Below are 13,208 nucleotides of genomic sequence, written 5' to 3'. Positions count from 1 at the left end.
TTTGGATGGTGACTACTTTTCAAAAGAGGCAGCGTGTTTTGGGTTTCTTAGAGGGACAACATCCCGCACCTAGAGGGTGCTTATCAATGTATAGTGACTGGTGAACAGAGGAGATGGTGGGTGGGAGGGGAGACAGCACCCAAACAGGATACAAAAAAAAGGGCACCTGAAATTACCACTTCAGAAAATACAATGATGTTTACGTACGGAATAACACAATTTCTTATTCATACATCCCACCTATGACATTAATCAGAGCCTTCACCTATGGCCATATGTCATCTTTTCCACTCTTAGTAGTTTACAGATGTCTTGCTTTGAAGTGGAAGAAGAAGAAAAAAAAAAAGAACCAGAGCTGCCCTAAAAGGAATGAGGAAGTGAGAGCTCTACAGTGTCTGGCTGACTCTGTCCCGGTGACAGCCCGTGATGTTCTTTCCGGTCTCAGTAATATTCTGAATTTCCACCTGCCCGCCCCCTCTCCCTTATAACACAGAACTTGTGAAGTTAGAGCAGTTCAGTCTCCTCACTGACGGTGGATTAGTTGGAGCAGAGTGTCATGCTGTTTCTCCCATTTTCCACAGTTCACGGGAGGTAAAAGAAGTCTGGGTGGAGGCCCTCCGAGGGTAAGTACCATAAATTAACATGACAAGACAGTAAGCTGCCTAGCGGGTCACTGGGCTTTAAGATCTTATCCAAAAGAAAACAGTGACACCGTGGAATATGCAACAAATAGTGTTATAAAGAATAAACACATAATGTGAAGCCTGCACTTCTGGGGTATAGGAATTCTGTACACGTTATCTTTGTTGTATGTCTGCTATAAGTAGCATCCTGGGAATACGTTTTTTCCTTTTCCGGTTAGATGAGAAAATCTGTGCAAAGCACTTAATACAGTGCCCTGACACACAGTGAGCTCTCCAAATAAGAGTTAGTTGTTACTGTAATTGTTATCCAGGTTATCTCCTGATGGGAACATAATAAATGAATAACAAAGTTTGGCATGATGAAGATATCAGGTTTAAAACATTTAGAAATAAGCGTGTTCAGATGTTGCGTTTAATAGCATAAGACATCTGGTAACATATAACTGACTTTATTTTTTTCAACATCTTTATTGGAGTATAATTGCTTTACAATGGTGTATAACTGACTTTAAATGAAAACTTTTCTACCCAGTAGTTTCAAACTTTGTGTTTAATCAGAGTGGCACTGAAATTGGCCAATGCATTACACGCATCCCTCCTAACTTCTTCCCATATGATTTCTCTTATACAGAGCCAAGGCCACACAGGAGCAAAGCTCATCACTGGACAGTCAGCCCAAACTCTAATGAAGTTGACAAGCAGCTGCCATGCTGTATGCGCCCTTCTTACATTTATTAATTCATGTTTTCTCATGGCAAGAGTCAAAGAGGTTTACCTAATTTAGTGTTTTCTCTTTTAGTCAAAAACACTAAATGCCAGTAATATGGAGACATTAATTGAATGTGAATCAGAGGTAAGAAAGCAATTATCTGCACTGTGAGATGGAAAACTTTATTTTAATTGAATATCATTTGTATTGTTTAGTTATCAGGAGAGAAAATCAACATAATAAGTGTAGTAAATTAAAGACTAATATTAATTGAGATCTTCTATCATGATAAGCAGGACATTAACACTGATGCTGGAAGATAGAAAAAATTAACGGACGCTTGACTAGTTTTTGATATGAATCAAATGTTGAATGTATTTTGTGGGGAAAGACTGGGCAGATTTCTTCAGTCATTATCTTAAACTAAAATAAATCTATTTTTAGGGTGACATCAAGGAACATCCTCTGTTGGCATCATGTGAGAGCGAAAACAGTCTCTGCCAGCTAATTGGTGAGTTTTGAAAACATACAGATCTTTTATGTAGAGGTTCTTAGTTTGCCAAACCACAGTGCTTTACTAGGAATTTTTTTTTCAAAGTGTTCTTTTAAAGACCACAGAACATTAACACTTGCATGGCAGGAAGGCTCCAGCTCACTAGAGAGCCAGCGCTCTGATAGAAAAGATCTTCCCTAAGCCAACCCCCCAGCTCTCCAGAGGGGTTTTAGTGGAGTTACAAGTCTCCTGGCATTTATGTTTTGACAATTAAAATGTGCATACATGTGAAAAATACACAGTTGCCTGTACCACTTTCGCGCTCCTCTAACGGAGAATGATTCTAAGAGCGCATGAAGCAATTGTTACTAATCTCAAATCCCAAAGGACCCACCGTTCACTCAATTTTTTCCACAATTCATTGCATTATAAAGTAACCCTGACCCAGTTCTCCTGAACTATGAGGACAAGCCAGTTCTCTATCCATCCTCCTCCACTTGATGGTATAAAAAGTATAGAAACATATGACAATGCATTTAGAATATGTAGCTTTTATAATTAGAAAAAAAGGAAGGAGAGAGAAAACAGAGAAAGAAGGAAACTTGTTAGACGTTATACGCATTGCACACGTCTTCAAGCTTTTGCAAGGATAAAATTTCTTGATAAAAGGTCTAGGTTCAAACCTTCCTACAGCAATTTGTGCCCGCCCTTCCCTAAAGCATCCACTGGGAAAACCCTGCAGGTGACTGTAGACAGATGGCGTGGTGTAGCTCCCCCTAGTGGTGAGTGTTAGCATGGCCACAGAGGTTTGTTCAATGGCCCGCCCAGTGTAGAGCCTTCAAAATGGTCTTGAGCAAGTCACTTCCTCTTTCTATAAGTTTCATTTTCTTCACTAGTCAAAGGAAGAAATTAAAATAATCTATTCCACATCAGAAATATCCACCGTGGTTATTAAGGTCAATATGTTAAGATGGTTGTTTATGATCTGCTTAGCTAGGTTTTGCTCATTTTCTGTAGCAAACAGCTGGTAAAGCGTAAAAACAGGAAAGGTGGAGTCTTTGAGGAACCTTGGTGTTGCTGTTTAGGGGCTGGCTGCCCTGGTAACAATGCAGTTGTTTTTCAGGTTGATTTTTCTAGATTAAGATTCACATCCTTTGCTTTCTCGGTTTTTCAATATTATTTGTCCCACACGGCAAACCATAGATGACAATATCCGTTGTCTTATCTGGATCCTTGCTTATCAATATTTTAATCTAATTTCTCTTTGCTTTGTTTTCTTGGCTGTAGAAATTAAGAAGAGAAAGAAGGTGTTGAACTGGCTCTTTCTCATGAGAAGGCTTTCTTCTTCATCAGATTTTTCTGGGGCTTCAGAGCCAGAATTGAGGTCATCCCTATTTGATCAGCCCTTGTCAGCTATCTGCAGTGACAATGACACACTCCCCAGACCCATTCAGGTAGGTGCACGTTCACGCGTGAACCTACTTCAGCTTTCTGCCAGCTGTGCAAAGTCCTCGAGAAAGCTGAACGGCATTCTCAATGCTAAACTTGTTGGGGCCAATCTTTAGGTTTTTTCCCACGTTTGGAAGCGGTGTTCCCACTTAGGAATGCAGTCAGGAGAACACCTGGCTGCTTACATCCTAGAAATTAGTTGCATTTGCCACTGAGCTCAGGTTGATGGTCCCTCCATCCTTCTAACTTTGTGGAGAGAAGAATGCTGAAAATGTGTAGCTTCTGAGAAATCAAGAGACAGAGATTTATAGAGTTTATGATCAGAAATCCAATGTTTATATGGAATGACTTGAAAGGAGAGAGGCCTGAAATAGTTTTAGAATGTGCAAATTCCAGCTTTCATAATTTACCTCCTCTTAGAAAAATGGCAGGGCCGAGGGAGACAGTTGATAGCAACCAGACCGAAAGGAAAAACTGGCATTAACAGTCTCTTGTTAAGACTGTCTTAGGATCCTTGAGAACTGACTTTTATGGAGAGGATGTTTTATAACAGGTGAAGTTAGCTACTGTTCATGTCCACTATTTTAATTCTTTCTCTCCTACCAAAACATAGGTTTTTCCTGTGTTAGTAGCAGTGAAGCGTGTCTTCAAACCAAGGGTAACCACCTCCTATTTCTATCCTTTCCTTTAGGATATTCTCACTATACTGTGCCTTAAAGGCCCTTCCACTGAAGGAATATTCAGGAAAGCAGCCAACGAGAAAGCCCGTAAAGAGCTTAAGGAAGAGCTCAACTCCGGAGGCGTGGTGGATCTGAAAAGTCTCCCCGTGCACCTCCTGGCGGTGGTCTTTAAGGTGAGTTCACAGCATTGGTGCCAAATGACCTGCTGATGGGCTCTCACACATGGATGCTCAGGAAGTAAGATATGGGCTCTTTACCCTACAAAGCAAAGGAAACTGATCTTAGAGTTTAATTTTTTTTAGTTAAGCCTTTATTTATTGGTATAAGCATCTCTGTTTCTGTGACCCCAGATTCCAACAGAAAGTGATGCATTAAATTCCCCCTAAGGAAATTTACTTGAGGAAAAGCACTTGGATTGTCCCATGGCCGAGTCCATTCCCCTAAGTCTGGTGGCCCCCTGGATGACGGCCTTACTGCGCCTGTTGTTAGGAAGCTGCTGAGAGACAAGTCAGGTGAGAGGTTTCTCCAGACTAATGAACGCAGGAAGGAAAGGGCGCAGCCTATGTAGGGGATGAGCACAGAGTCCCTGAGATTCGACAAACGAGGTGGAATGATGGCAGCACGTTGTGTAACATGAACGGTCCCCTCCCACGCTCCAGGACTTCCTCAGAAGTATCCCACTGAAGCTCCTGTCCTGCGACCTGTTTGAGGAGTGGATGGGTGCCCTGGAGAAGCAGAGTGAAGAGGACAGGATCGAGGCCCTGAAGCAGTAAGTTGCCAGCCTCGTCCCCGCAGGCCAGGCCCGCACGGTCTCCATCCTTTGATTCTGCACATGACTGTCAGAGTGATTTACGTATATTGCAATGTTTAGGGAGTTCGAGTGGAATTGTTCATCCACTCCCAGAATACAAATCTAGAGGTACTCTGGAAATTTTTAAAAAGTAGTCTTAGCCAAATGAAAGGAAGCACCTCTTCAAAAGATAGAAAGCGGACTTCAGTACTCACAAATCCCAAGAGGTGGGGAGTCTAAAAATATAAGTAGTTCAAGAAAGTATGGAACAAACTCATAGATGAAAGCCTCAAAGCAGGGTAACCAGCCAGGTGTAGGAATCTGGGGTCTCCTTAACCTGTACACTGGTGTCGTGCAAAGCAACTGTTCTCCCACAAAACATCCCTTAAAGCATAGTAAACAATCTGGAAGGGGTTGTTTGTTCATAAAATTCCATAGCATATTTCATATTCTTATAATTAACCCAAATGAAAACTATATAAAAACAAATTCCAACCACAGCAAAAACAATTCCATATATAAATGGAAGTGTGACCTGTTAGAGACTAGGAAATCTTAAACACCCAACGCTAAAATAACAGCGCTTTTGCCAAATCCTATGAAAGTCTGTCTATATATTACGATTGTCTCACATGGCTAAATATTTTCAATGAAATATTTATTGAATTGAAGACATTAGTGTGTCTGTCCCTATGATTATCACAATAAGTTTCTGCTTACAGACACAAAGCTCTTTCATAACAATATCTTCTAATGAGAAATGAACGATCCTTATGTTAGAGACACCATTTCATTTTTTGAAGCTATGAAGCTTTACAATTCTAATTTATTGGTAGTAGTGCCAATGTTGCCATTTAAGTGCTGCTGTCACAATTTTTATGAACATGCTCTTATAAACTGATTTAATCTCCATAAAGATTTCTCAGAATGGCATAAAAATGTGTCATCTTCATTTGATGAGCACAGTTTTTAAAAAGGCAAATGACTGTATTCTTTAAAAAAAATAGTCTTGCAGTGTTAGAAGCAGAAAGACATTCTACATGGCTAAATGGTTGCTCAACAAAATGATTTTCAAAATGTATTAAACTATGTATTTTACTGCAGGAGTTAATATTTTGTAACTTAAGATCTATGTAAAGAATAAAGGGCCATGTTATTGGTGTCCTGATCATAAAGGCCAGTTTTTTAGGGCTTTAGGATCTTGTGGTTAACTGATTCATTCCGTGTCGGTTGCCACTGGAAGTGTCTGAATGAACGTTTCACAATGTCTCTTGTGAAAATGAACCTTCCTCATTTTAAAGGAAGTCTGGGTTAGGCAGAAACTTTCAACTTGCCACCCTCAAGCTAGACAGGCTGTGAGCCTCCCCTAAAACCAGCCCTCCCGAACTCCGTTCCAGGGTTGCAGATAAGCTCCCGCAGCCCAACCACCTGCTGCTCAAGCACCTGGTCTCCGTGCTCCACGTCATCAGCAAGAACTCTGAGGTCAACAGGATGGATGCCAGCAATCTCGCCATCTGCATTGGGCCCAATGTGCTGAGCCCGGAGAATGAGCAAAACCTGTCATTCGAAGCCCGGAGAGACCTGAATGATAAGGTTCGTTTCTGTCTATTTCTGAGAAACTCATCGTCTGTTTGCAAAAGCCAAGCAATAAAATGCCCGTGAACTTCTCTGACTCAGTCGAGATCATGGTGAAAATACGAAAGGCAAATGCTTTGGTCATAGTTCCATTCTCTTGGGTGTGTACATTGGATGAAACTGAGTAAAGCTAGGCCTGCGTCCTCTATCGTCCTACGAGACAGAGGACAATCGATACCCATCTTTACACGACTGTGTCCCAGGATGGAAAGGCCCTTTCACTTTTCTCTCTTTCGTGCATCACACTCTGTCAGCTCAGCTACCAATCTGGGAGACTCCTTAAATGAACATTTTTGTTACTTTAATGTAATAGATTTTTTTTAATTCACAAATTAAAAGTGCATGTCTCAAAAATAATTTTCATATAGGTGATTGTTACCAATTTTCCGGATGCTCCTTTCAGACACATAAAGATCTCTCATGACATTTTGGCACCTCCCTAACTGCTGACCCCCGCCATGTCCCCATTCTTAACCACCCTTCCTTTAAAAATAAATAAAGGTCTCGTTAAGCTGACAACCTGTTAACTTTTCCTCACAGGTTAAGACGCTGGTGGAATTCCTCATCGATAACTGCTTTGAAATATTTGGGGAGAACATGCCAGGGCATTCCAGAATTGCTTCTGATGACTCCCTGGAACACACTGACAGTTCAGGTGCGGAAGGTGCTCTCAATTGATTCTGACTCTGGGGTCAAGTTCACGGCCAGCTACCAGTCCAGACCAGTAATGTAAAGCATCCCTGGTATCTGAAGCAGAAGTTACCTTCACACATCACCAAATCCGAGTAGACTCCAGTCTGTAGGGAAGTCATTAAACACGGAAACTTTTCTCCTGAGTTTTCCTGCACTGTTTCCTCGGGCTCCAGACACTCATTCAGCTTCAGCCTGGAACCTTCCCCTTCCTCTTCTAAATCATGAAGAACTGCTAATTTTACTAAGTAACTTTTAGCTAGAGAGTTGGCCTAAGAAAATTCTGTTTCCACACAGTGGAATATGGGTCTGTTACAATGGGGATGGATCCAGTCAAAAGAGCCATCCAAAGGATCAGTTTTAAATTTTAAGATCAATAAATTTTCAGTGGAATGCTTTTTTCTCTACTTTCTCATTTCCTCCGTCTCTCACTTCATTTTCCTACTTATCTTCTCCACCTCAAAATAGTAGATATGGAAAGAAACAGAATTTTAATGTGGCCAGTTTCTTTCATACCAAGCCCCAAATTAGCATCACCAAATTCCCTGGCACCATACTTGAAATAAGTAGGTGAACGGTACTTAGGTTTATTTCTAAAAGTAACTGAACAAAAGCTCAACCGTCCCTTAACTTCCCCCAGACGTGTCGACCCTGCAGAACGACTCGGCCTATGACAGCAACGACCCCGACCCCGACACGGAGCCCAGCGCCGTGGGGTCCCTGAGCAGGTGGCCCCCACGGTCCTCGGACCCGGCTGCCGGCCTGGAGCCCAGAGGCCCACCGCACCCTTGGGAGCCTGTCCTCAGCAGTGCGCCCAGACTGAAAGGCTCCCTCGGGCAACCAGACAGGAGGTACTCGGACCCCAGCACGGCGGCATCCTCGCAGGAGTGCCTTGAGGGCAGGAGAGCAAACCCGAAACTCACGCGAAGTGAGGATGACTTCACCGCGGCCCAGGCGGCCCCTTGTTTTGCAAGTGAGGAAGCCGAGGACCCGTTTCCAGAGGAGGTGTTTCCTGCAGCGGAAGGCAAAACCCAGGGGCCGCGAGACCCGAGGGTGCAGAGCCCGGCTCAGGGTTTGGTGTCAGCGTGCACACTGACTCCCAAAGCCGTCTCCAGTGGCTCCCTGGACGTGCTCTCCGACAGCTCAGCCCTGGCTTCTCCTTCCAGTCCCAAAAGAAACTTCTTCTCCAGACATCAGTCTTTCACAAAGACTGAGAAAAGTAAGCCCGACAGAGAAATAAAAAAACACTCCATGTCATTCTCCTTTGCCTCTCACCAAAAAGTGTTAACCAAAACCCGCAGCTCTGCTGTGGCTGCGAAATCCAAGGGCTGCGCCAGAGACCAGGTAAAGAAAGGTCTTAAAAAAGAAAGCCAGCTTGCCGGCCGAATCGTCCAAGAAAACTTGCCTGACACCCACGGCCAAACAGCTGTGGATTTTAACTCGGGGGCCCACTCCCTCTCGGTGGAGAACGCGTTCCAGCCGGTGGATCAGAGGGGCCCTGGCGGCCCCCCCTCTTATGAGGAGGCCATTCGGTACCAGGCCTTGGAGCTCGCCACCTACGGGAGCCAAACAGTTGGCAGCGTGAGGGCCAGGATGCTAAGCCTGGACGCCCGGCTACCGCCACCTCTCCCTGTCCACCACGGAGGGGACTCAAGAAATATATGCAGTCAGGAGCCACTGGACGGGCCCCGACTGTGGCCCAGGACGGAGAGCTGGAAGCAGAGCAGGACTGCCTGTGCTTCTATAGACACGACAGGACAGGTGACTGTCACCAGGAGACCTGAGCTGCATCGGCCGAGAACTGTGTCTGAGTCTCAACAGAAGAACAAGCAGGCCCTCCTGGCCCGGCGGTGTAGTCAGCCCGTCTTTGATGCTGATCAGTTCCGATTCGCTAAGGAATCCTACATCTAGGAGGTGGACCCGTCACCCAGACACAGCGCGTGGCACCTCTGTACACACAAGGCTGTGTAAAGAGCTGCTCTTAGACTCTGTTTTCCAAAAAGTCGTGAATAAGCTCCGTTGGAAAGTTGTGTAGATACCTCCTCAGAGAGGACAGCTACCCAGCTCCTCAACGGCACTCAGGCAGTGTCTGTGCCCCTGCATTTGTGCAACATGTAGCAAATGTACAAAATGCATTCTAGACAAGGCGCTGGGTGCAAAGAGGTCTATGTTGATATGTGTATATATTTGTTTGTGAACTTGCGCTAAACTGCATGGCTGCTCTCTGCCTCCTGGGGCATTTTTCTAGTGGCTAGGGTTTCAAAATAGTCTTTTCTTTTTTTTATGTTGCCTAAACAGTGTGCCAATTTTCATATTTTCCACAAACTCCATTTAGGGGAAAATGTTTAAGTCTCTGTTAGAAGTTTCCTCTAGTTAGCAGCTTTGTGATAACTAGTCACCATAGTAAGATGAATGAAACAGCAAGGAACAGAGTTGTCACTGTTCGGAGTTATCAAAGGCATTGCAAGCTCCAGTAAAAGAAAAAGTTGTTGTTAATATGCATGAAAAATACTTCAATATGTCCTCTAATCATCTAATTTTAAATTTAGGTAAGTTAGTGAAAAGGCATTATTATGCATCATTTACTGATTTCCAGCACTGAGTTTCTTTGTAGTTCACTGGTGTCTTCTTCAATAGTGTGGAGGGAATTACTTTATATGCGTTGGCGGGCATAGGGACAACTTCAGTATAATCTCACTACAATAAATTGCCTTCCTTATTTCAAAGCAAAAATGTTCATTCTTTACTGATATGTTGCCTCTTCTCCCTCAGTTCATAGAAACCCACCAAGAAAATCATTCACACATTGGTTCATTCAACAAGCATTTACTGAACATATATTCATTATCCTAGACTGATAGGCAGGGCAAGATGTGGATCTCCTGTGTAAGAAAAAGAGACAATCCCTGTCCTCCAGAAATTTGCAAAACTCTCTTTAAGCCAAGTTTTTGGCAAACGGTCACTCAGAGGCCAGAAAATTTAGTATACAAATATAATATTTCCTGGTTTTAGTGAATTAAAGTTTTCAGCACTTTTAAAAACCTTATTTTTACGATGCTCAGTTTTCTCGATTGTTAGCAAACATAGTGGTAAAATGTCATATATTAGAACTTTCATGCTCAATGATTAAGATATCTTGGAGATACTGGATTTGATTTTCCTTACTCTGTCAATTTCTTTCATAAAACACTGCATGTTTTTGATTTGTTAAAGAAGTATTTTTGTGTTGGCTAGCTACCAGATGCTGAAGACCTAGTCTTTTGAGAAGTGATTTATTAGCAATGTGGTATAAAGTTTAAAATGTTCTAACCCAGATTGCTCAAGGCATCATGTTCAGACCCATTAATATAATACTTTATTAAGCACCACCGATAAGACATAAATTTCAAGGGGCAGATACGCCCCCTCTGACCACGGACTTAAGAAAAGCAATCCTTTTCCAGAATTGGACACTAATAGTGATAGTACAGTCTTTAGTACCTATCAGTGCTGGGCACTGCACTAAGTATTTCAGGACTGGAAGAAAAATCCTCCATCATCCTTTTAGCAACTTCTCATCAAGAATCAGAGAGTTCTCATCAACAGACGACTAACACGATAAGCTAGGGAGCCTCCCATCTATTCCACGTTACCACTGACCTGACCTCCACGTGGCCCAACTCAGATCACAAAAACTCTACCCCCATTTCCTTATTTTACCAAAGTAGGGGTGAGACGGAAACTCCTCTATTGCATGTAAGTAGTCCAGGTTGTTGACGAACATTTATGAGCTTCTTGTAGTCAAGAAGCTACGATATTTGAACAGTGGAAGAAAAGGTATGGTGATGATTTCAAATATTTCACAGTGTGGTATTCCCACTTCTAACCACGGAGCCCACTAGCCTTTTAAAATAGGAGAACCCAACCTTGTTCCCAAGCATGGTAGTCGGGTTGTCATAACAAAGTACCACAGACGAGTAGCTTAAACAACAGAAAAGTTCAATCTCACAGTTCTAGAGCCTAGAACTGAAATCAAGGTGTCGACAGAGGGCCCCCCCTTGCAGTGAGATTTGGGTGATATTTAAAAATGATACTGTAGACAAGGACCCCAGAACACCACAGTTCTGTCCTCCGTGGACCGCCTAAAGGCCACATAGTCACAAATGGGCCTGACACTCCAATGCAAGGTATATGGTAAAAACGGGTTGGAAGCCAAGGCCTAAGTAGAGGCTTCAACCTAAATCCAGGTCTGATCCCCAGCCTCCGAGCCCCAGGGCCTCCCCAGCACCGATGCGTTATCCTGCCTGGCCCAGCTTGGAAGGGATCCTGACCCTCTAACCAAGGGAAGAGGCAAGGAGGCACATACACTTCATGTGCCTGTTGGTGAACAACCAACATTCATGTCCTGGAATCTGGATGAACAGACTGGAATTCCTTCCTCTTGGGGAAGGTAGGAGGTTTTCTCTCCTCCTACCAAGAGGGAGAAGGTGGGTTTCCCAATGCCATTGCCAGCATCCCACATAGTACACTGATTACCTGCGATCATACACTGACCTCCACCCCAGCACCACTCTGGACTTGGTCCAGAACCTGTGTCTGTTAACCAAGCTGGGTGCTGGCCCTGGAGCTGAGCAAACCCACAGTCACCTTGGAGCCCAAACCCAGCAAATATAACCTATGTTACCCTGGGGTCCTGGAGCATTGAAGTGGCAGCCATGGCTTGTATGCTAATAAAATAGATAATAGTTAATGGCCACAGTGCTTCCCACAGCCATGCATGAGAACACCCAAAGGGCGATCAACACTGTTTATCCTAATGCACTATTAAAAGAATAAATGCTTTCCTCCTGAAGGGTCAAGTAGATGGAAACCCACATCAGATGGGCTCTCACATGCTTTGAGTTTCTTTTTTAACTGAATTATGTAAGATCTTGACGCTTTATCTACAAAGGGAGAATTACTGAGGAATCAGAGTATAAATATTATGCTAGAGAAAAGAGTGAATCACTAGAGACAAGAGTGAATCACTCTGGGGCAATATTTTAAATGTGGACTGAGGCCCTGCAACTTGCCCACTCCAGAGTACAATTAAATGTGAATGAGGAACCACCAATGAGATGGAGCTAACCTCCTCCTATTATAGGCTACCCAGAGGGACCATAGTAAGACCAGCAAACCTGCAGGATGCACTATCTTGCTGGAAAAAGGAAACGGAGAATGATTATATCTCTGTAGGAAAAGAAAGACAATGTGTTGGCACAAGAAAGAGTATGTGACCCATACTCACAGGGCCTGAGTCCACACCCCAGTTGGGTTACCATGGATCAGGTACCAAACTGTCTGAGCATCAGTTTCTCCATCTGTAAAATGAAGGTAGTCATAGCACTGCATCAGTTATGGAATGCACCTCACAGCAAATCCAGATAACAGAGGCTTAAACAAGAAGGGGGCTGTGCTCCTCTCTATTAAAAGAAGAACAGACGGGCAGTCCAGGGCGGACATGACAGCTCGACAACAGCCTCGGGCCCCAGTTCCTTCACACACAGGGCCAGCTTCACCAGCATGTGACCCATGCAGTCACATAGGGCCCCATGCTTCCAAGGGCCCAGCGCCAGAGGCGATGCTCTGTTGTTGGCATTTTCCTTTTGTGCTGCCCCTGCAAAATGTGTAGCTAGTTTCATTCACACTTTCTAGCTTTCTAGTCCACCATCCTTTCTGTGAGCATGATTCTCCTCCAGGCTTGCCCTCTAAATTCTAGGCAGGAATCTTCTAGCTCAATAATTTCTACCTACATTCATGTGGCCAGAATTTAGTCACATGGCTACTCTCACCTGGAGAGGAGTCTAGGAAATACAGTTTTTTGTAGGCACATTTCCTCCTCCGATAAAATCTGTAAGAAAGAAGAGAACAGTGGACATTGAGTAGGAACTATTAGCCCTTGACACAAAAATCAAATAAAAGAGATTGTGGATCTGGTATAACACACACCAATTTACTAGTTTAGTTACTCGAATAATAGAAAGTGGGATAAAGTGCAGGTTACCTATTTAGTATAGGAAGACAACTGAAAATGTTGAATATGATTAGGGATAATATAAAGATAAGGTAGACAATTATCTTGGAGTATTTCAACTACTCA

The 13,208-nt window shown here is 43.4% G+C and overlaps 1 protein-coding gene across 2 annotated transcripts; it reads left to right on the top strand.

Moving 5' to 3' along the window:
• Positions 1–538: 538 nt before the first annotated feature.
• TAGAP (T cell activation RhoGTPase activating protein) lies at positions 539–10,058 on the top strand. Of its 2 annotated transcripts, XM_029223962.1 has the most exons (10): positions 539–623; positions 1,276–1,356; positions 1,444–1,497; positions 1,798–1,864; positions 3,134–3,300; positions 3,987–4,148; positions 4,635–4,744; positions 6,163–6,358; positions 6,941–7,055; positions 7,731–10,058. In XM_029223962.1, exons 2-10 carry the CDS (start codon positions 1,330–1,332, stop codon positions 8,999–9,001), a joined length of 2,169 nt encoding a protein of 722 aa, XP_029079795.1. In that variant the 5' UTR covers positions 539–623; positions 1,276–1,329; the 3' UTR covers positions 9,002–10,058. The 2 variants fall into 2 exon arrangements, with proteins under 2 accessions (XP_029079795.1, XP_029079794.1); XM_029223961.1 differs by lacking the exon at positions 539–623 and having other exon boundaries at positions 905–1,356.
• The last annotated feature ends 3,150 nt before the right edge of the window (positions 10,059–13,208 follow it).

The sequence above is a fragment of the Monodon monoceros genome, unplaced genomic scaffold (genome assembly GCF_005190385.1).
Source record: "Monodon monoceros isolate NGI ecotype Baffin Bay Population unplaced genomic scaffold, NGI_Narwhal_1 Super_Scaffold_15, whole genome shotgun sequence".
NCBI lineage: Eukaryota > Metazoa > Chordata > Mammalia > Artiodactyla > Monodontidae > Monodon > Monodon monoceros.
Note: the sequence above shows the minus strand (reverse complement) of the source record. Positions and strands in the feature narration are given on the sequence as shown.